Source organism: Dendrobates tinctorius, unplaced genomic scaffold (assembly GCF_039654945.1).
Source record: "Dendrobates tinctorius isolate UK_male_01 unplaced genomic scaffold, ASM3965494v1 ptg000029l, whole genome shotgun sequence".
NCBI classification, from domain to species: domain Eukaryota; kingdom Metazoa; phylum Chordata; class Amphibia; order Anura; family Dendrobatidae; genus Dendrobates; species Dendrobates tinctorius.
Window position 1 is genome coordinate 20,160,227 of NW_027361697.1, and position 23,723 is coordinate 20,183,949.

The following is a 23,723-nucleotide window of genomic DNA, read 5'->3' on the forward strand; positions in this document are numbered from 1 at the left end:
CTTGTAATGACCTGGAGAATCATAATGGCAGGCAAAGTGTGGGATTGCACTTTTTTTTCGCAATTTCACCGCACTTAGAATTTTTTTTTCCCGTTTTTTTGAGTACACGTTATGGTAAAACAAATGGCGTAGTTCAAAAGTACAACACGGCCATATGGACTGAAAAATAAAAAATGTATGGCTCTGGAAAGAAGGGGAGCGAAAAACGAAAACGCAAAACCGATAATGGGCTCTGGAGCAAAGGGGTTAATATAATTTTTGCACAAGCCCATGTGAAAATAAAAGGGCAAAATACTCAAGTCTACATGTGTTTGTCAACAAGGTGCAATATTACTTTATTTCATATTTATTTTTTATTCTGACTTGTAGTAAAAATATGTAATGAACTAGACAAATTATTAAATGGTACTGAAGGGAAAAAAACAGTTTTTAGTGGATTCATTTGTGGAGAAGTCACCTGTTCACAGTGGTAATCCAGTTTTTGCATTAACATCAAGGAATGTAGATTGTGAGCACCAATGGGGACAGTGATGTGTAATGATGAGGTAAAGTGCTGTGGAATTAATGGCGCTACATGAGTGAGTAAAATAAATGGACACAGTTTACCTCCTCTCCGTCCCTGTACACTGACCATTACTCATTTCCATTCTAAAAGTTTCCATGTCTCCGGTACGTGTGGTGACAGTTATCACACGATGTATCGGAGACACGTACTCATGTAGACTCATTCAAATGAATGGGTCAGTGCACATGTCAGTGTATTTCCATGGACCGTGTTCGTGGGCAAAACACGCTGACATTTCTGTTTTTTGCCGTCAGCACGGACGACAAAACATCCCGCACACGGAGAACACACATTAATGTCCTCCATGTGACACGCATTGGCGCCGGGGAAGAAGCGCTACAGTAAGCGCTGTTCCCCGGCAGCTTGTGCTGAAGCCGGCTGTCATTCTCCCCTGCTCTGTCGTACACAATCCGTTTTATTACTCAGCGAATATTAATCATACAGGACCAGTTAAGTTTCCGATGTTAAAGGACTGCAATGTATCTGACGCCGCACTATCGCTCCACGTGTGCAGGGACCCCAGCGAGGTGTGCACAGGGCTCTATAGTGCGGCTCGGGCACCATAGAGTTAAAATCCAGTCTATCATCCCACAGAGGCTCAGCTGGGTCAATAAGCGCCCCACGGCTGCCCCCTAGAGTTCATCCAATCCCCTTCAGGCACAGAAGCTTCCTGGATCCACAGCTGCTGAAAGTTTTTTATTATCTTTTCTGCTTATTTTGCTGCTCTTATAATTGAGGCTTTCAGGGTAATTGACAGATTAGTTGCCACCTTCACCTGTGGATGGTGAACCTGCTGTATGGTGCGGACACATCACCAGCACTGCCATCCACACTGGGCTGCAGAGCTTGCACTCTTTCCATTGACAAATAATTAGTCTGTCCACCAGCCATAATTGTGTGACCCCTTCTCAGTCCAGAGGCTCCTCACAATTGCAGCACAGGCTTCGTCACCTTGATCCTTCTAGGAGATCATCCGCTCTTCACAGATCTGACCTAAGAAGCTCGCGGTCCACCATGTCTTCTCCAACCGCTAGTCAGGATAGCGAGGCTAATGCCCACCTGACCGCGCTGTACAAGCAGCTGGAGGAGCAGGAGGGCACGATACGAGAGCAAGCCGAGCGTCTTATCAAGAAGGATGAGCAGCACCAGGCTTCTCTAAAGGACTTGGCTGATGCCAAAGACAGGTCAGTAGTGTAATGCCCTGCGCCGATCGGCAGAAGCTTCTCTTCTCTATTAACACTATTTCTATGTTTTGAACCAAAGTTGAATGTGTGTGTGTGTGTGTGTGTGTGTGTGTGTGTGTGTGCCACACTGCTGCTGTGCTGGTAATGCCACTTCCCTAGAAGTAGAAGGTCCGCTATGTCACATGAGTATCGGAGGCCCTGTGTAACGGCTGGTGCCGCAGCGGTGCTGTGCATCAGCTGGTGCAGCGGCGCATACACATGGTTTAGTAATCCCATGCAGATTCACCTGCGTTAAACTGAAGGCGGCACTCTGGACGCAGTGATCATGCGCCGCTTCCAGAACATGGGCACATAGCCATAGAAACTTGAGAAACCTCCATAGGTTTTTTGTTTTTTTTTACATATAACAACTTATGAAACACTGATTGTAAAAACCGACAACCTGACCAAACACTGATAAATATTGGATCCAGAAGACTAATAGAAAAATCACTGACCTCTGAATGAGGTCTTACAAATCTGTGCTCTTTACTAAAGCCTCATTCACACCAGGTTTTCACTGATGAGCAGATTTATCCACTTTCTATTTGTCAGTGAAAAAATAATTACAATGTACACAGATGGCATCTGATTAGTGTCAGATTCTTATTTACTTTGATTTGGTGGCTCCATACACTTTATACGATACTCTGACTAGCAGCAGGCATTTCTCCGCAATTTTGCTTGGATCACTTGGTCAACGAATATGTGAAGATCCCCATAGCCGATCATACATATGAGTGTTATCCATGGGGGGGGAATGGATGGCACTCGTACGTGAGAAACTGGTATGTGAATGAGCCCTCATCCAGTTGTCTAGTCTTATTTCTTGGTGGGGTAGTGATGTGAAGTTTTTGCATAGGCTACTAGTTTACTATTGAATTGTCCATGCCACCGGAACCTTGAAGGAGCCAAATCAAAAAAAACGCTTTTTGTTTTTAGATTCTGGTCTGTTTGTTTTTGCAGTAGGGATGGGGGGGGGGGGGGGGGGGAGCACTGGGTCACAACTGATGTCTTTTGATAACCGTGTAATCAGCTGAGGCACAATAAAACTGGTTTTGTTGCAACTTCTATATGGAAACATTGGATTAAACTCAGATGAGTGCACATTAGATGTGAGGTGTTCCTCTCCATAGCGGATGGGCGCGGGAGTCGCCTGCTATCTACGTGGCCTAGTTGGTGCATGGTGAGCTATCTTTCTTTCTTTTTCCCACAAGGCCAATATACACTAGCATTGGATATGGATCGCAGATACGGTTGTTGGTGCAAAATGACCTGAACAGTACTGATACTCCACAACTACAAAAAACAAACTCTTATATTTATCTCATGTAAAGACAACAGCATATTAGAAGTATAACGTGTTTTTTGTCATTTTAATGTCCATGTGCACATAGAGCTGATACTCGGCATATTTTCCTTCCTGAATTTTTGAACAAAAAAATTGAAATGCATTGTTTGCAGTGTTTTGACATTTCCTTACTGATTTACAGTCAACACCTGTTTCTGCACTACTTTTTTGCTGTGTAAAATGCATCAGCTGCCTTTGACGGCATTAATATGAGAACATACATTTGGAGTACAGATGCTGGCAGTGAAGGGGTCATCTGAGCACCTGTGTCTCAATAAATGGTTATTTGGATGCCAATATCTTCTATGTGCGAGAAAATCGCACCAATTATTTTGATCGGTTTGGTCCTAGCCTCATTAGTTTTATTTTATTTTTTTTTTTTGTGTGCATTTGGAGAAATGAATGTCTCTTCCCCCCTCCCCCCTAGCCTTGCATTGCCAAGTTTGATCTAAGGGCTGTGGCATGAAGGGGTTTAACAAAATGTGTATTTTTCTTTTTCCGTCAGTATGGCCATGTGACTACTTGTTTTTTGCAGGCCGAGTTGTACTTTTGAACGACCCTATTGGCTTAAACATATCATTTACGTGTGTGTGGGATTCAAGTGCTGTGAAATGGCAAAAAGCACTGAGCATTGAGTTCGTAGATGAAAAACATGTGTTAGTAGTTTGTATAAATGGTGAGAAAAACCCATAGTTTGTATACGGGGGGGATTCATAGTTTTCTGATACCCGTAGCGTCTCCATTTTACGTGATGTTGGGTGAAGGTTTTTAATAACATTTTGGTGCAGATACAATCTTTTTATCGCCCTTTATTTTAATGCAATGTTGAGGCGACCAAAAAAAACTTAGTTCTGGTGTTTTGACTTTTTTTTTTTTTTTTGTTCGTTTTTATTTCCCTACTTTTACCAATTTGATTCTTTTTATATTTTGATCAGGCGATTCTGAACACAGTGATACAAAACGCCGTTTTTTTTATTTATCTTTTTTTCCCCACTTGCTGGCAATCAGTTGGCAACCTGCGGTCATGTGACACGGGCGGGATTAGGGTCGTGCTTCTGGCGCTATGACAGCAGCATTTAGTGGGTTTTCAGCCGTGGTTGGATCATGATTCCACCCATGGCTGTTAGGGGGCACATGACAGCTGGTCAAAACAGCTGACGTGCTAGAAAAGATGTGGGTTCAGTGAAGGAGCCCTCATCAAAGTGAGAGACATGACATGTGCAGTGCATGTCACAAATGGGTTAATGGACCTCCTGGTTCAAGGAAAAAAAATCATACATGTGAACAGCCCCATTGACTATCAAAAGTACGAGTCTTATTGGTGAAGAAACATGGATCATGTCTGAATGAGACCTTAATCCGAGGATAAACTCCTGCAGGAGACTGTTCTGCTTATCAGGACACTCCACAGAAGGAGACAGGTGCAGACCGATCACTGCCATCATCTGTACTACAAATTAGAATGTTCAGATATAGAAGCATCTGAATGAAGTTAATGAGACTGGGGAAAAGCCATTTATATGTAATTTTGTTTCCAGGAATTAAAACAAACCCCCTAAAAAGTCTAAAGCATGAATGCATACTCGCAACCGCTGGCTGTGCAGGGAACTACAGCAAGCCAATCCACTTCCATGGAACGGTGTTGCGCTACCAGCAATAGATTAATAATGGATATTTCTAATTAAAATTCAACACTAAGGGTTTATATTCTCTCAATTTCACATCCATTCACTTATACAGCTTGTTCCCATTTTTACAGAGCTGTTGCTGAACTCCAGGTGAAGTTGGCGCAATCTGAAGAAGAAATAGAGAAGTTGAAGGCCTCCATAAAGAATAAGGACCGGGAGCTGACGTGCCGTCGACACCATAGCAAACTTCTGGCTGGAATGTGTCGCAGCCGACCTATGTTGGCTTCTTTAGTTTCTCTTATGGCGAAAGCTGAAGAAATTCCTTGTCTTCCCAATGTGGGACACGGTAACGGTAACAGCCTTCCGAGTGTTCATCACCACGCTGAAAGTGATGACTTGGATGTAGACAGAACACTTTTTGGGACCACTGTATAAGGAGAAATGAGTTACTTGTGTACAAGTTCCTATTTGAGGATAAGTGTGTGTGGTTTTATACTTAGTGTTTTTTGTCACAATTCTTACTTTTAGTTAGAACTCGGGCAATATTTTATGAATCCGTTCATATACTGTGTGAAATTAGAGCGTCTGAGATGTACACTTATCATTCCACTTCTCATGTTACACATCCACGGAAGGTGCCCATACATCTCGGTGGGACCCACTGACTAGCAATGCGTAATTGGGCCTCTCGACTATCCCCTAACACAATGGGAAAAGAAGGGTCAGGCATGTTAAACTTCAATCTTCTTGTTCTTGGTGAAGATGAGCTTCTGCCACAGGTGTCTGGCAGGGGCTTACTCCCCTCTGAAAACACATGGATGTATATCACGGAACTGGACGGAATAGTTGTTGGCCGAACACGATTGAAGATGGCTTGACACATTGATATTTGGGCCATGTTCACACAGCAGTATTTTGGTCAGTATTTGTGATGAGCTAACGTGCTGGGATAAGGTGTTATCCGAGCATGCTCGTGTGTTCGACATGCTCAAATATTATGTTCTAGTCCTGGCAGCTGCATGTCTTGACTTTTCAACAGCTACAACACATGCAGGGAGTGTCTAACAGCGGGGACTAGAAAATATTCTTCTATAACAAGTTACCAAGCACTTTTGCTCATCACTAATCAGTACATATAAGCCAAAACTAGGAGTGGGTGAAAAATGCAAAAAGCATTTTTTTTCCTCTGTTCCACTCATGATTTTGACATACATTCAATTATTGTGTCAGTAATTGTATGAAAGTGTAATCTAACATTCCATCACCACCAAAATTTTAATGGCCTATACATTGCTAAAGATAGGGTGCGCCGATCGCAGGCGCCGCTGTGCGCTAGGAGGCGGCGCTACAAGCAAGGGGCAGGCACGCCGGGCAGAGAGCCGGCTCGGGGGCGGAGCTACCCCCGGCCGTGCGTGCGCTTAAAAAGCGCTAATGTGAAACCAGCCTAATTCTGCGCTTCCATTACAAACACTTTAGAAGTTGGTGTGTGTGTAGTCAGGAGTAATACCCACCAAACGAGTATTTGGCTAGCAGCTATTCCAGAGGTGTTGGACATCATCATGTGGTTTTTTGACGTTTCTCATTCTCTGTGTGATGTGCTTGTTTCGTGCTCCTCACTTGAATGCTTTTTATGCTGCCCCTTCTTTAGTTCCCATTCATATTTGTCTACCACATTACTGATCAACGGGCAAAAAGGGAGAACCAGTGACCTCCACTCATACAAGCTACAGAACACTAAGGGAACTATAAAGTGTCAATGATCTCAGGAAACCTCAGAACAGTGAAATCCTACATTCTATTATAACTGTTACTTCAGAGTTGTCCTTTTTGTTTTTAGGTATTAAAATGTTATAAGGCATGTTCACTTGTGTTTTTTTTATAATGCAAATTAAAGCATCATATTTTAGTAATCTCAACGCGTGCGTGGTTTTTATTTATTTTTTTTTTTCCCTCTGACAATTTAAGAATTGCAGTGCTTTATAAATACTATGGGATGTCAATCTCTGCATTTTTGCAGGGGTTTTTGACCCGTAGACAGGGGGAATGCTGAAGGAAAACTGACTGTAGATAAAGCACATATGTAATCTGCACCCAAAATAAAAAAGCTGCAAAAAATCGTATGAAAGGGAACCTGTCACATCGTTTTTTCCACAATAAGCTGTGGCCACTGCCTTTCGGGGCTTACCTGAAGCAATCTATAATGCTGTAGATAAGCCCCCGATCTAACCTGAAACACAAGGAAAAACAAGTTTAATTATACTCGCCTGTGGGCAGTCTGGTCCGATAAACGTCGCATGTCCGGCGCCTCCCATCTTGCGATGTCTTCATCTTCCTTGCTTCATGTTATTGCTCCTGTGCAGCCATACTGATCTGCCTTCAACAGGGCAGAGAATTACACCTGCGCAGGAGCTGCGACACGAAGCGACGAGGATGACAACATCGCATGAAGATGGGAGGTGCTGGACCAGACTGCCCCCCCCCCCCCCCCCCCCCCCCCTCGGGTGAGTATAATAAAACTTGTTTCTCTTATCCTTCAGGTTAGAACCGGGGCTTATCTATAGCATTATTGAATGCTGTAGATAAGCTGCGGCCACTGCTTTTCGGGGCTTATTGTGGAAAAACGATGAGACAGGTTCCCTTTAAATTCTGAAACCGCAGTGTTTTCTATGCAGAAGAAAATGCAACACAAACACTGTGTGTGAACATAGCCTTAATGTTGCAGAGAATTATGTAACTGTAATAAAACATTCTGGACAAGTTTAAAATAAAAAAAGAGACATATGTAGCCCTTTTTTGACGTTTGTTCTGTATCATAAGGGTACTGCCTGTTACACTTGGCTACGTATCATATGGAATTAGCAGTTAATTGTTTCCCTTGCTGATCTCATAGCTACATGCCCACATAATCCATCCCACAAGGATGACGGATCACACGCACTGTGACCAGTGAGCGATTGCTGGGTACTGGGAAGCTGTGATGGGTAAACCTCACCAGGAATAAATCTGTAAAGCGCTTTTGTTTTCTGCAGGGTTTGGACTAATACTTTACTATTATGTTTTACAAGCTTCATTGGGATGGAATTGGTGCTGTTACATACTGTAATCCTACAGTCTTTGCATCAACGCTGTTATGAGACCTTAACCCCTTTGCGACTTGCGCCGTACTAGTACAGAGCATGTCACATCTGCCCCTTTTGAAGTGGGCTCCGATGGAGAGCCCACCTCAGAGCCAGGATATATAAGCTGTTTTTAACAGCTGACATGTGCCTGCAATAGCCGCAGGTGGAATCGAGATCTACCTGTAGCTAATAACTAGTTAAATGCCACTGTCAAACTCTGACCGGCATCTAACAAGCACTGCCGGCCATTGGGCCAGAAATACGTGCACCGTTGATCCCTGTCACGTGATCAGGGGTCACCGATGCGTTGGCATAAAAACCAGAGGTCTCCTTGAGACATCTATGGTTGTTGATGCCAGATTGCTATGCGCACCCACCCGGTGGTTGGCGCTCAGCAACGCTGTCATTCTTCCTCACACATGACAGCAACACAGAGAGGGGATCCGCCCTTCAGGGACAGGAACCTACAGATAAAAAGAGCGGTACCTCTCCTCCACCCCCCCCCAGTTGGGTTACTGTCCCTGCCAGGTGACCTACAAAAGAACGTACCTGGAGATCCGGGACTGGCCCATCCGGGCACTGACAGCAGGGAAGCACCTGTCAGGGCCGGTGTCATGCCTGAGATCGCCACTGCCGGGGTGAGCGTGGTGAGGGATAGGACGGCATCGTCGCTCCAGAAAAGAGGCAGTGTCAGGTACAGAGGTGTACCAACATGGCCGCTGCCACAGAAATGGATGACTACTTAAGGGTCAGCGAATGCGCAGTGCGCGCTCCCCGGAAGAGAGCGGTGCAGCATGGGAGAGGATGTGATGTCACACACCGGGAAATTCAAATTGGAAGCGCTGAAGTTACTCCTAGCTGGAAGTGTCCTGTGCATCATGGAGGACAACAATCAGCAGCAGCACCATCACCGGCAGAAGGAGCAGGACAGGCGTGACGGCCGTTCCAGCAGCCACACCACACAGGTCAGCTGCAAGGAGCAAGTCATCATCCTTGGATCAGTCTATGCAGGACTTGATTCTACCTCCCGAACTGGTACCTGCAACCGCGCATATATGGTGAGTGATCTTCGAGAATGTTCACCATTGTAATAGGCTTCTTTACCCTTATTAGGGGAAAAGGAAGAACAGGGAATGTCCCACTTGTAGCAGAGCCTTACCAGTGTCATGGGATAAGAAGCTCCGTGAATCATGCATACAGGAGGTGCTTTGTGAGGAAACCCTGTATTTCGCCTCTGAACTAAGAACTGTAATCAGATCGGAGGTTCAGAGAGCCTTTACATCCCTAAAACAGCGAAAAAGTAAAAAAGGACACTGTAGTGGGTTCCCAGTCATATTCCTCGACATCGAGGGAAATTACTTAACATACCTCGGACACTTGCTACTCATCCTCAGACGAGGAAACGGGAGGGTATCATTGTTTTCCCCTAGAGGAGGTAGACACACTAGTAAAAGCAGTAAGGTCTACCCTCACCCTGATAGGTCAGTCCAGAACATAATGTTCAGGGGACTGGGCCAAAAGAAATGCACAGTGTTCCCACTAAACGAGAATGTACAGGGCCTGATCAAAAAAAGAATGGGAGAAGCCAGACAGGAAAAACTCCACGGTCCCTTCCCTTAAGAGGAAATATCCTTTCGACGAAGAGGCATCCAAATCTTGGGACAAGGCCCCGAAACACGACTTGGCTGTTGCCAAGGCCTCAAAAAAGTTTGCCCTCCCCTTTGAGGACATGGGTACTCTTAAAGACCCCTTAGACAAAAAGGCCGATACCTTCCTCAAGGGCGCTTGGGAATCAGCAGTAGGAAATCTTAGGCTGGCCATAGCGGCAACATGTACCTCCAGAGCCCTTATGGTATGGGGGGGATCAACTAGAGAAACAGCTGAGGGAAGGTACACCAAGGGAGAAGATTCTGGAATCTATCCCATTAACAAGGGGAGCTGCAGCCTTCTTGGCGGACTCATCGGCCGACTCAGTACGGTTATCATCCAAAGCGGAAGCACTGTTGAACACACCCCGAAGAACATTATGGCTCAAATGTTGGTCAAGGGACTTACAAACTAAAATGAAGCTGCGCTCAATCCCCTGTGAAGGGAAGTTCCTATTCAGTGAGACGCTAGATGACATCCTGCAGAAGGCAGGGGATAAGAAGGGGTTTCGAAACCTGGGGCCGGCAGCATTTAAGAGATCCTTTCGGAACAAAAAGTTCTTTCAGAGAAGGTCACTGAGGGAACAGAAGGAGAGAATAGGGGGTGTTAGGCATCAGGTTTCTTCCCCTGCACAGGAGGAATCCCGAGCCTTGCCGTCTACGGTCTCCCATTCAGACCTTGCCACAGAGGAGCCTGCTCAGCAAAGACGTCGAACCCGGTGCCTTGCTCAGCCTAGTGTTGTCGGTTTGGTTGCTGCTGCCACCCCTGGTCCAGCTATAGCAATCCACACTAGCCAGCAGCGAGCAGCTTCTGGGACTAAGTCCTTCTTTCAGGCAACTGAGCATGCCTGTGGGATGATCTCTCGTCGGAGGTCACATGCTCTGGTCTTGTTGCTTCTCCGATTGAACCACCAGGAAGGTCAAGGAAGGCTGCAACTATAAAAGGTTCGCATGGCCACCCGGCCATGCGCTAGTATAAAAAACTTAATTTGTGTGTGTGATGATGGATACATGATTCTGGTGACTGACTCATTATAACTCACTCTGGTTATGTATGTAATAGAGTTATTGGAATTAGGGTCAGAGCCTAATAGTGGCATTGCCTATGTGCCACAGTACACCCAGTCCTCTCCATGAGAGTTAGCGCCAGATTGTGCCACCCAGCACAAGGCACGACTGTACCGCATATACAGCAGCGTCTGTCAGAGCGGCGCCGTGCACTGAGGGTGCGCTTTTCAGTCCTAAGTTTAGGCTGGTTAGTGGTGTCCGGCAGTGCGGCGCTGCATGCACTTTGAGCGGCCCATCTTTAGTTACCTTATCCTGGCACCGCAGTTGCGGCGCCGAATGCTAGTGGGTCTAGAGGGACTCTAACCCCGTGTCCTTGGGGCAGGGTCCTGTGTCCAAAACACTAGCATTCACTCTGCGGTATCGCGACCCTGTGAAGCAACAGGGTTCGCCTTCTATTCAGCGGGAGAAGTTAACCTGTGTGCATTTGTTATACCGCCAGTTAGTGTCCACCATTACCCAGCAGCAGTTTATGTCTCTGCACGGTGGACCTGGGCTGCGAACGCACCGCTATACCATCTTTTATTTATTGGTGCGTTCCGCAAGCCCCTTCGGTAACTCTTCCCGAGACAAGAAGCCCTCTAAGTGACAGTTTGCCCAGGGGGCGGGATTAATCCTTTTCCTTCCAGCCTGGAGGAAAATCTCAAACAGCCCTTGGATATTAAATCTGATGGAGACAGGCCTAAGGATAGACTTTCTTTACCATCTCAAAAATACGTGGTGACTCCACTAAGATCCACTACGCGAGAGCAAAAAGCTCTAGAATGCGAGGGCCTAAGTTTAGTAAAAAATGGAGTCCTCCAGGAGGTTCCCCTTCAGGAGACGGGCAGGGAGTTCTACTCCCCTCTTTTTTAGTGACCAAACCAGATGGCACCTTCCGAACAATCAGGAAGCTAAACGGATACGTTAAAAATCAAAGATTAAAAATGGAGTCAATCAAGTCCACTATCAAAATCCTGTTCCTGAACTGCTTCATGATGGTATTAGACCTCAGCGACGCGTACTATCACGTCCCCATTTACAAAGACTCCGGAAAATACCTCAGACTAGCTGTCTCTATAGATGGCGAGATAAGAGAATTCCAATACAGGGCCATGCCGTTCGGAATATCTATAGCCTCATGGGTATTCACAAAACTAGTGGCAGAAATGATGGCCCACCTAAGGGAGCAGGGCATATTAATATTCCTATATCTGGATGACTAGCATGCGACTCGGCCCAAAAATGCAAGGAACAGAGGGACAGGATGATAGACACTCTACAAAACCTCGGCTGGCTTCTAAACCTGAAAAAATCAAGGTTGGAGCCCAGCAAAGTACAGGAGTTCCTAGGACTAATGTTAGACTCAAACAACCAAGAATGCCGCCTCCCAGACCGCAAAAAAAGAGAAAATTGCGCAAATAGTGGCAAGAGCAATACAGAATACCTCCATGACAATAAGAAAAGCAATGTCACTACTGGGGTCTCTCTCCGCCTGCCTGCCGGCGGTCCAATGGGTGCAGCTACATACAAGGGATTTCCAATGGGATGTATTAGCCAGCCAGATAGCATTAGGAGGCCACCTAGAGGGTCGCATAACCCTAGATTCCAAAACTATTCATTCCGTAGCCTGGTGGGGGAACAAAGACAACCTATCCAAAGGGATCCCCTGGGGGATAAAAATAGCACACATAATTACCATGGATGCCAGTCCCACGGGTTGGGGAGCACACATGGACAGCAAGGTGGCTAAGGGGGATGGGGAGGTCAGAAACTAGAAGCCTCCACAAACCAGAAGGAACTCTTGGCAGTAGGCTACACCTTAGCACACTTCCTACCCTTGCTGCGGGGTCATCATGTCCACATATTTTCGGACAATCAAGTTACGGTGGGCTATATAAATCATCAGGGGGGAACCAGGTCCCGAGCTCTAACGAACACGTCCTCCAAAGTCCTCAATCTAACAGAGGCAAACCTACTATCTCTCTCCGCATTACACATTCGGGGGACAGAGAGCAGACTTTCCGAGCCGCACCCAATTGCAGCAGGGAGAATAGGTCCTGGGGAACCCCAGACATTGATCTGTTTGCTGACTTCAAAAGCAAAAAAGTGGAAACTTTCTGTTCCCTAGACCCCAGGGGGAATCCTCGGGTTCTGGACGCATTTATGCTTCTATGGACACAATGTTACGGGCTGGTGGAACGCACCAAATAAATAAAGATGAAACACTATATGAGGTGCGTTCGCAGCCCGGGCCCACCATGCAGAGGTGACTAATTGCAGCTGAACAATGAAAGAGTGGCTTGTAGAAGAAAGCCGGACACCGGTGGATAACCACTGACCCGGTGTTAGCAGGCACGAACTCCGTTGCTTCACGAAGCACGTACCAGCCAGCAAACAACTGCAACCTGTTGACGTCACAGGTCACGGTAGTGTGAACCACCGCTTAGTACGGGTGCAATGTCCGCCCTGATGGATGCCACTAACCAGCCTATGAACTGAGCTGGAAAGCGCCCCTAAGGCGCACGGCGTTTAGGCGGACGCTGCGGTAGCAGTGGTCCAGGAGGCCTGTACTGGCCGACGCAAAAGGTGCTAAAGGAAAGCGATGAGGAACACTGCGGTGCTATGCAGTGTCAGAGCTGCTCTGCTGACTCTAATTCCTACCCTAACTCATGCGCAATATCCAAGGAGGGGGAATTATAATGCGTCAGTCACCAGGCTCATTCATCCATCATCACACATACACTAAGTACTATAGCCTCAGAGTCTATTATAGCGCATGGCGGGGCGGCCATGTGAACCTTTTATAGCCGTGCCCTTTCGGGACCTTCCTGATCATCCAGATGGACCAATCAGAACTGGAGAAGGACCTGAGCATGTGACTCCCGATCCCCAATGGGAGATCGTCTCATGAGCATGCTCAGTGGACCAAAGGAAGGACTTAGACTCTGGAGTCTTTTGCTGCTGGCCAGGCTGCATTGCCATAACTGGACCAGAGGTAGCAGCAGCAACCAAAACCACATTGCTGGTGTGGGCAGAACGCTGGAATCGTGGAGTCTGCTTAGCAGGCTCCACTGCGGCCGGAGGGGAATGGGAGATTGTCGATGGCAAGGCTCGGGATTCCTGCTGTGCAGCGCCCGTAACCCGACGCCTAACATTACCCCCCCTCCCACTGCCCCTTAGCCTCGCTGCGCTCAAATGCCACAATAAGGAGCGGAGAAAACAAGGGCGGGGGCGCAGACATAGGGCTTCACCTGGTATAAATCAATTAAAATATAAAAGTACTTTGGAGTACTCACCCTTTATGGGTTGTTTTCAGACACAACCACTCTCAACGTTTGTTGCAGTCATATAGCTGCTGCAGAGCTCGTGCAGGTGGACAGCGTCCACTAGATATAATAAGTTGAGGATCCAAGAAAAGCACTTCTGAGCATCCGCGCTGCTTTAGTGATAAGAATTCTTCAGAAATCCATATAAATCTTTCAAGTTCTTTATTATATGTACTACAGAAACTACGCGTTTCGAGGTGACAAACCGCACCTCTTCTTCAGGTTACAGTACAGACTTGTTACTGTACTGTAACCTGAAGAAGAGGTGCGGTTTGTCACCTCGAAACGCGTAGTTTCTGTAGTACATATAATAAAGAACTTGAAAGATTTATATGGATTTCTGAAGAATTCTTATCACTAAAGCAGCGCGGATGCTCAGAAGTGCTTTTCTTGGATCCTCAACTTATGACAATAAGGAGCGGGGCATGGATATTCTTCACTGGCTCCCAGGTCTGAGCCTCAGGACCATGACCCTTCCAGTCCACCAAACAAAATTTTTTGCCATGCACCACCCTGCATCCCACGATGGCATTGACCTCGAACTCGTCGAAAGACAGGTCAGATGTCCCAGCAGATGACTCGGAAAACCGGGACAAGTGAGCAGGCTTAAGGAGGGACATGTGAAAGGTGTCAGAAATGGCCAAGTGGGGAGGAAGAGCCAGACGATAGACCACAGGGTTGACCTGCTCCAGGACCTTGAAGGGACCAATGTATCACGGCGCAAACTTGGTGGACTTGGCCCGCAGCCTGATATTTCGGGCAGAGAGCCGTACCAAGTCACCAGGGGCAAAAGTTGGAGCGGGACGCCGATGCGTGTCGGCGGACGCCCTCATTCTCTCCTTAGAGGCTCGGATGGCATCCTGAGTGCGATCCCAAATGTCGCGAGCCTCCACTGCCCAGTCTGCCACCCTGGAATCAGTGGAAGACACTGACATCGGGACGGGGACGCGCGGATGCTGGCCGTAATTAAGGAAGAACGGGGTCTGACCAGTGGAGTCAGCTACCGCGTTGTTCAGAGCAAATTCTGCCCACGGTAGTAAGGATGCCCAGTCATCCTGCCTGGCCGAGACAAAATGTTGCAGGTATGCGGCCAGAGTTTGCTTAGCTCTCTCAACCAACCCGTTCGTCCCGGGGTGATAGGCAGAGGACAAATTTAGCTCAATGCTGAGCAGACTGCAGAGCTCCCTCCAAAACCGAGATGCAAATTGGGGACCCTGGTCACTAACTATCTTGTCCGGCATACTGTGCAAATGAAATATGTGCTTTATGAACAGCGCGGCGAGACCACGGGCAGAAGGCAGCCGCGCGAGTGGCACCAGATGCACCATTTTAGAAAAATGATCGGTGACCACCCAGATGACTGTGCTGCCACTGGATTTGGGCAGGCCGCCAAAAAATCCATGCCGACCATCTCCCAGGGTCTGTCTGCCACCAGCAAGAGGTACAGTAACCCAGCCGGCCTTTGTCTAGAGGACCTGTTCCGAGCACAGGAGACGCATGCCTGAATGTATTCTCTCGTGTCCCGAGCTATGTGCGGCCACCAATAAGTCCTTGCCAGGAGTTCCGTGGTCCGCCTAGTACCAAAGTGACCACCCACCCTGAACACGTGAGCCTACGCGAGAACCTCTGGCCGCAGGCGGGGAGGAACAAAGGTCTTGCCCGATGGCACTAACTCGAGCGACCGCGGCCACGGTCCTCAGACTCTTAGAGGGGACGATTAGCCAAGGCTCAGCCTCCTCGTCCTCAGCTGACACCACCGAGCGAGAGAGAGCATCAGCCCAGACGTTCTTCTCACCGGACAGATAGTGCAGGGTGAAGCGGAAGCGGGAGAAGAAAAGCGACCACCTGGCTTGGCGAGAGTTCAACCGCTGAGCCGTTTGTAAGTACACCAGGTTTTTATGATCGGTGTACACCTGAAAGGGAAATCGGGCTCCCTCCAGGAGATGTCTCCACTCGGAAAAGGCCAACTTCATTGCTAGCAGCTCCCTATCCCCGATGGAATAGTTTCTGTCCGCCGGTGAGAAGGTCTTGGAGAAAAAGAAGCAGGGATGCTTCCGACCTTGAGCATCCTTCTGGAAAAGGACTGCTCCTGCACCGATGGACGAGGCATCTACCTCTAGGATAAAGGGTTTATCCACATCGGGACAATGGAGGATAGGACCGCCAGCAAAATGGGTCTTAAGAGACGAGAAAGCCGCGGAGACCTGTTCTGACCAAACCTTAGGATTGGCTCCCTTTTTGGTGAGGGCGACCAAAGGAGCCACCAGTGTGGAGAAATGGGGAATGAACTGGCGGTAGTAATTAACAAACCCCAAAAAACACTGCATCGCTTTAAGAGAGTGGAGCTCCTGCCAGTCCATTACTGCCTGGAATTTGGCAGGATCCATAGCCAACCCCTGGGCCGAGATGATACAGCCCAAGAACGGCAAAGACTCCTGCTCAAATTGACACTTCTCCAACTTGGCGAAGAGAGAATTCGCCCGCAAACGGTCAAAGACTTTGCAGACGTCTGGGTCGCCCTCCCAGGGCTGTGGGGTACTCGGTACCGGGCCGGTATCAGTGGGATGTGTCACAGCAGCGGTGACCCGGACCGTTGCCCTGGGCGCCCAAGTAATAGAAAGATGTGAATGGTGGAATGTAGTTAGATGAATAGTTAGTGACGCCACCTGTGGTGCTCGGCCAGGGAGGTGTTAAGCCGACGCTGCATGCAGATCAGCTGGGACTGATGGTATGGTGCAGCAAAGATGTAAACGCTTCCCACAGGTGAAGCTATAGTCCCAGGGCAGTGTAGATGTGGTTGGCCACGGGGATGTAGCGGTGCCGGAAAGGTAGGAAGCAGACAAGACACAGCGGGGTGCAATTTCTGTACCTTTACTTGGTAACTGCAGTCCAGGGTCCTGATTACAGATGGTATTGGAGCAGGCTAGCCTGGAAGCAACTCAGAGATTCTCTCTCAGCAGATGGGTTGTGCAGTCTCCTTAAAAGCGCTTATTCGAGTGAAGTACTCCCAGTACTGAGTTACACTGGAGTTCCTCCGGACAGATGTTCTCAAGAACCTCACTTGCACGGCAGACAGCTGTAGCCTATCTCGGGGACTCCTCTCTCCTGAGTCTCGGCTCACTATCCAAGCTGCTGGTGTGCCCTCAAGTCTTAGATGGGAGTAGGGCATTTACAGCCTCCTACTCCTCTGGTGTCTGTTGCAGGACCATTAGTATCCGTACAACCGTGGAGACCAGGCTTCAGTTCATGCGCTCTCTCCAGAGATGAGCTCGTCCTGTCTGCTCTATCTCAGCGCTCCTTCCACACGTCTCCACACTTCACCCTCCGCAGACTAACTAACTAACCACCCCTTCCTCCTGGCCCTCAGAGAGCACTCCTCCCCTTAATCCCGGTTCAGAGTTTCCCCTGCTGGCGTGGAGTGGAACTGTGTTGCATGCATAGATTGACTGCGAGAGAGACCCATCATTGTCTCCAAGCCTGGCATTACCCTCCCCTGGAGGAAGGCAAAGCCACTCTGGCGACCATACTCCTGGGGGGCGCCACACATCTCTCCGGTGGGAGGCCAAATCTGGAGAGAAGGTGAGGATGTCATCCAGATAGACCACCACCGAGGTGGAGAACATGTCGCGAAAGACTTCATTCACGAAGTCCTGGAAGACAGCTGGTGCGTTACAGAGGCCTAAGGGCATGACCAGATACTCATAGTGGCCATCCCTGGTATTAAAGGCTGTCTTTCACTCGTTCCCTTCACGTATGCGGATCAAGTTGTAAGCCCCCCGTAGATCTAGCTTAGTGAAGATCTGGGCCCCTCGCAACCTGTCAAACAGCTCAGAGATCAGGGGAAGACGATACTTGTTTTTGACGGTTATGGCATTGAGACCTCTGTAATCAATGCAAGGGCGCAGCTCTCCACTCTTCTGTACGAAGAAGAACCCTGCCGCCGCTGGTGATACCGACTTCCTAATAAACCCTCTTGCCAGGTTCTCCCGGATGTATTGTGACATGGCCTCCGTCTCCGGGAGAGACAGAGGATATACGCGGCCTTCGAGGAGGCTCCGCGCCTGGCAAAAGGCCTATAAGACAGTCGTAGGGGCGATGGGGCGGAAGAATCTCTGCAGATTTTTTAGAAAACACATCCGTGTACTGCTGATAGTGTCCTGGGAGTGCGGAGAGATCCACGGGCACCTCGGTGGTGGCTACCTGAACGCAGTCCCTCATGCATCTACCCTCACAGGAATTGCTCTAACCCAGTATTCTCTCAGAGGACCACTCTATATGAGGAGAATGGCAACGAAGCCAGGGAACTCCTAGGAGAACCTGGTCGATGTCCTCAGGCATAATGAGCAGAGACAACGTCTCGTGGTGAGACGGCGAGATTGAGAGCCCAAGGGGTGCTGTCTGGAGTGTAATTTGGGACGGTAAGGTCAAACCGTTGACCACCCTGATGGTCACAGGGTGAGGAAGTGGCACCAAAGGAACTGGGTGCTGTTGGGCGAAGGCCAAGGACATAAAGTTTCCCTCTGCCCCAGAGTTCTCCTTCCGTTCTCCCTCTGGTAGTGACAGGAGGTAGTGAGGGTAATTTAATTGGTAATGGTCTGCCACCTGACGAGGAGGATAGCGATTGGATCTCTGGAGTATCAGACTGGATGTAAGACAGCCAATGCTCTATCCTGTTGCTGGTGATTCAGTCTGTTTCTCAGGTCTTGGACTTCAGCTCTGCTCCAGTCATCTCAAGTTAAGTTTGTTTTTTGCTAATGTTCACACTTGCTCATGTTGGTTAACTCAGTTTTTGTGTGGTCAGCCAGCCCGGCTGGGCTGTGCTGAATTTCCACTCTTATTTATCTTATTTGCCAATTTGCCTTTTTGTCCTTTATTAGATTGGCCTCTTTTTGTTCTGTCTCAGAATATTCCAGAGTGCTGATATAGTGGGAGAAGTCTAGTGACTTCAGGGTTAATTTTGTTATCAGAAGCGTTGGACATTATTTTTGGTAGGGTTTTTTGGCAGATTGCAGACAGTATCTTTCCTTTCAAGTTAGTTTGGCCCCATCGTTTGCTCAGCCTATTTTTCTGCCTTTGTTTGTGTTTTCATTTTGCTTCACCGACAATACATGTGGGGGGCTGTCTTTCCTTTGGAGTCTGCTCTGAGGAGCTAGTTTTCCTCTTTTCTTACTTTAGGCTTATTTAGCTCTCTGGTTGTGACGAGGCATCCAGGACCACCGTAGGAACGCTCCACGACTGCTTCTAGTTGTGTGTTAAGATCAGGGCTCTGCAGTCTGCATAGTTACTAACCTCTCTGGTTTTCTGAGACTTAGCGTGTGATGCTTTTTTCCTCCTCGGTGACCTATTCATAACACACCGCTCTCTAACGTCCCTCGGAAGGACAGTTTGGAGAAGAACGTTCCAGTGTCTAGTAGGCCTCCTCCGACTACCCTAGACGCGATCGTTTACCGACTGCTGAGGGCACCTGTTAGCCAGGTGACCAGGTTGTCGATACTGGAAACAGCGTGCTGAGATTCGCACCGAGGGCGACTTGGAGCCGGTGCGAGACTCCTCCATGGCCTCCGGGGGCATGACTCCCAGAGCGGGGGGTTCAAGGGGTTTAGAGAAGGCGGGAGCCAACCTAACCCTCGGTCTGGACTGAGAACGCTCCAACCGGCGCTCCGTTAAATGGAGATCTATGCGGGTGGAAACGGTAATCAGCTCCTCCAGACTAACGGGAACCTCCCTGGTGGCTAGAGCATCTTTTACGTGCTCCGCCAAACCTCTCCAGAACACAGGAACGAGTGCTTTATCAGGCCATTCCAGCTCGGAAGCCAGTGTCCGGAAGCGGAAGGCATAATGGCTGACCGAGAGGGATCCCTGTGTTAGTGCCAACAACTGGAGAGAGGTGTCATGTGTGACCTGCGGCCCCAAGAAGACCTGCTTTAGGGAGGTCAGGAACTGAGCAGCACTCAGAAGCACGCTCCCACAGTGACGTCCGCAACTGAGGCTGAGCACTCAATAGCGGACAACCTGCCCTCCAGCTGCTGGACATATCGCTGCAGGTGCTGCTCGTCCGTCATTGTTAGCCAGGCCCTGGCGCTATGATAATGTTACGGGCTGGCGGAACGCACCAAATAAGTAAAGATGATACACTATATGAGGTGCGTTCGCAGCCCGGGCCCACCGTGCAGAGGTGACTAACTGCAGCTGGAGAATGAGAGAGTGGCTTGTAAAAGAAAGCCGGACACCGGTGGATAACCACTGACCTGGTGTTAGCAGGCACGAAGCCCGTTGCTTCACGAAGCAGGTACCAGCCGGCGAACAACCGCAACCTGTTGACGTCACAGATCACGGTAGTGTGAACCACCACTTAGTACGGGTGCAATGTCCACCCTCACGGACGCCACTAACCAGCCTATCATCTGAGCTGGAAAGCTCCCCTAAGGTGCACGGCGTTTAGGCGGACGCTTCGGCAGCAGTGGTCCAGGAGGCCTGTACTGGCCGATGCCCAAGGTGCTAAAGGAAAACGATGAGGAACACTGCGTCGCTATGCAGTGTCAGAGCTGCTGTGCTGATTCTAATTCCTAAACCTAACTCATGCGTAATATCCAAGGAGGGGGAATTATAATGCGTCAGTCACCAGGCTCATTCATCCATCATCACACATACACTAAGTACTATAGCCTCAGTCTATCATAGCGCATGGCGGGGCGGCCATGCAAACCTTTTATAGCCGGGACCTTCCTGATCCTCCAGGTGGACCAATAAGAACTGGAGAAGGACCTGAGCATGTGACTCCTGATCCCCAATGGGAGATCGTCTCATGAGCATGCTCAGTGGACCGAAGGAAGGACTTTTAACTCTGGAGTCTTTTGCTGCTGGCCAGGCTGCATTGCCATAACTGGACCAGAGGTGGCAGCAGCAACTGAACCCACAATGCTGGTGTGGGCAGAACGCCGGGATCGTGGAGTCTGCTGAGCAGGCTCCACTGCAGCCGGAGGGGAATGGGAGACTGTCGATGTCAAGGCTCGGGATTCCCACTGTGCAGCGCCCGGAACCCGACGCCTAACACACAGAGCCTGACATATGCCTTTTCCCCGATCATTCTCATTGCGGCAGTCATAATGAAAGTCAGCGTTGACGGAACAAGAATGATATTAATAGCCCCTTTTTGGCCCAAAAGAACTTGGTTCTCCTGGCTGAGAATGCTCTCGGTAACTGACCCTTGGATTCTACCGGATCTCCCGGACCTACTATCTCAGGCAGTGAACCTCCATTTAACAGCATGAAATTTGAATGGGCACTGCTGAGGGAAAGAGGGTTCTCAGAGAACCTAATTACTACACTACAAAAGAGTAGGAAACTGGTTACGACAAGAGCCTATGGGAGAACTTGGAAAAAATTTCTGTCCACCTCCAGGGTGAGAGTCCAGGATGGGGTCCAGAATGATAAAATTCTTGAATTTCTACAGAGAGGCGTAGAGCAGGGGCTGGCGGTTAATACATTAAAGGTACAAGTAGCGGCTTTAGGTGCCCTTTATAACCATGATGTGGCAGGCAACCCTTGGGTAGCATGTTTTATTATGGCTGCAACCAGGTCTAGGCCAATAGTTACCATCGTGGGACCAGAATCTTGCACTATCCACACTAACAGGTTCCCCGTTTGAACCTATTCAGTCAGCACCCCTAAGAATCTTGTCATTAAAAACTGTTCTTCTGGTGGTGCTAACATCGGCTCGTAGCGTGAGCGATATTCAAGCTCTATCAGCAGTGCCACCATTTACAAAAATTCTAGAAGATAGACCGGGTCAGGTTTTAATATGACTCTACCTAAAGTGGCATCACATTTTCATAGGTCTCAAGAGGTAGTCCTTCCTTCCTTCTGCCCAAATCCTAGGAATACGTCAGAGGAGATATTTCACGACCTAGATGTGAAAAGGTGCCTAGTTCAGTACATAGAGGCCACCAAAGGATGTAGGAAGGAAGGCTCTCTCTTTGTTGTTTCCAGGGAACCAAGAAGGGACTCAAAGCATCTAAGAGTACCCTGGCAAGGTGGATAAGGGATGCGATTGCCCTGGCCTATTCATCCAGCGGGAATACCATCCCAGAAGGGTTGAGAGCCTATTCCACAAGAGCAATGGCGAACTCATGGGCTGAGAGATCTGAGGTATCGATAGAACAGATCTGTAAGACTGTCACCTGGTCATCACAGTCAACCTTTTTCAGACACTATCGATTAGATCTAGCCTCTACGTCTGACCTGACCTTCGGGAGAAGGATTCTTTAGGCTGTGGTCCCTCCCTAAGCTACCAGTCTCTGTAATTCTCTCCGTGGTGCTGTAATGGGTGAGAAAGAATAACTTAGTTACTTACCGATAACGGTGTTTCTTGGAACCCATGACAGCACCCGCTCATTCCCTCCCTTCATGTGTGCGGTGAGCACGCTTTACTATTTGTAGAGTGTTTTCGTTTAGGCATGGTGCTTCTTGATAATAAGCAATATTATAATGTTATGTATATATTTCTGTTGTTTAACTAACCTGGAGACCCTCTGATGCTCTGTAACCAACTGGGAGTGGAGGAGAGGTGCCGCCTTTTTTATCTGTAGGTTCCTGTTCCTGAAGGGCGGATCCCCTCTCTCTGTGGTGCTGTCATGGGTTCCGAGAAACACCGTTATCGGTAAGTAACTAAGTTATTCTGCTACATAGAGGTGATCTGAGCATCGCCTCTATGTAGCATAGCCAATCAAGTTGTGGCAACTTCTAGCCTCCCATGGAGACTATTGAAGCATGCCAATTGTAAAAAAAAGTTGTAAAAATACGAAATAAAATACAGTAGCTCAAATCACCCCCCTTTTGCCCCATTCAGAGTAAAACAATAAAAAAATCAAACAAGCATATTTGGTATCGCCGCTTTCAGAATCGCTAGATCTAGCAAAAAAAGATTAACCTGATCGCTAAACGAACGGCATAGCGGGAAAAAAATTAAACACGAGAATTACATTTTTTTTTGGTCGCCTCAACATTGCGTTAAAATGCAAAACCAACGATTAAAAGATCGTATCTGCACCAAAATTGTATCATTAAAAATCAGTTCAGCATGCAAAAAGTAAGCCCTCGCCCAACCCGAGATCACAAAAAATGGAGAGGCTATGAGTATCAGAATATGGAGCAGTTTTTAATAAAGTTTTGAATTTTTTTTTTTCACCACTTAAGTTAAAAAAAAAAAGAACCTAGACATGTTTGGTATCTGTGAACTTGTAATGACCTGGAGAATCATAATGGCAGGCCAGTTTTAGCATTTAGTGAACATGGTTAAGAAAAAAAACAAAGTGTGGGATTGCACTTTTTTTCGCAATTTCACCGCACTTAGAATTTTTTTTCCCGTTTTTTTGAGTACACTTTATGGTAAAACAAATGGCGTAGTTCAAAAGTACAACACGGCCATATGGACTGAAAAATAAAAAATGTATGGCTCTGGAAAGAAGGGGAGCGAAAAACGAAAACGCAAAACCGATAATGGGCTCTGGAGCAAAGGGGTTAATATAATTTTTGCACAAGCCCATGGGAAAATAAAAGGGCAAAATACTCATGTCTACATGTGTTTGTCAACAAGGTGCAATATTACTTTATTTCATATTTATTTTTTATTCTGACTTGTAGTAAAAATATGTAATGAACTAGACAAATTATTAAATGGCACTCAAGGGAATAAAACAGTTTTTAGTGGATTCATTTGTGGAGAAGTCACCTGTTCACAGTGGTAATCCAGTTTTTTCATTAACATCAAGGAATGTAGATTGTGAGCACCAATGGGGACAGTGATGTGTAATGATGAG

The 23,723-nt window shown here is 47.8% G+C and overlaps 1 protein-coding gene across 1 annotated transcript; it reads left to right on the forward strand.

Moving 5' to 3' along the window:
• The first annotated feature begins 1,291 nt into the window (after positions 1-1,291).
• Positions 1,292-6,683, forward strand: LOC141085841 (vimentin-type intermediate filament-associated coiled-coil protein-like). Its single transcript, XM_073571427.1, has 2 exons — positions 1,292-1,749; positions 4,899-6,683. Exons 1-2 carry the CDS (start codon positions 1,580-1,582, stop codon positions 5,200-5,202), a joined length of 474 nt encoding a protein of 157 aa, XP_073427528.1. The 5' UTR covers positions 1,292-1,579; the 3' UTR covers positions 5,203-6,683.
• The last annotated feature ends 17,040 nt before the right edge of the window (positions 6,684-23,723 follow it).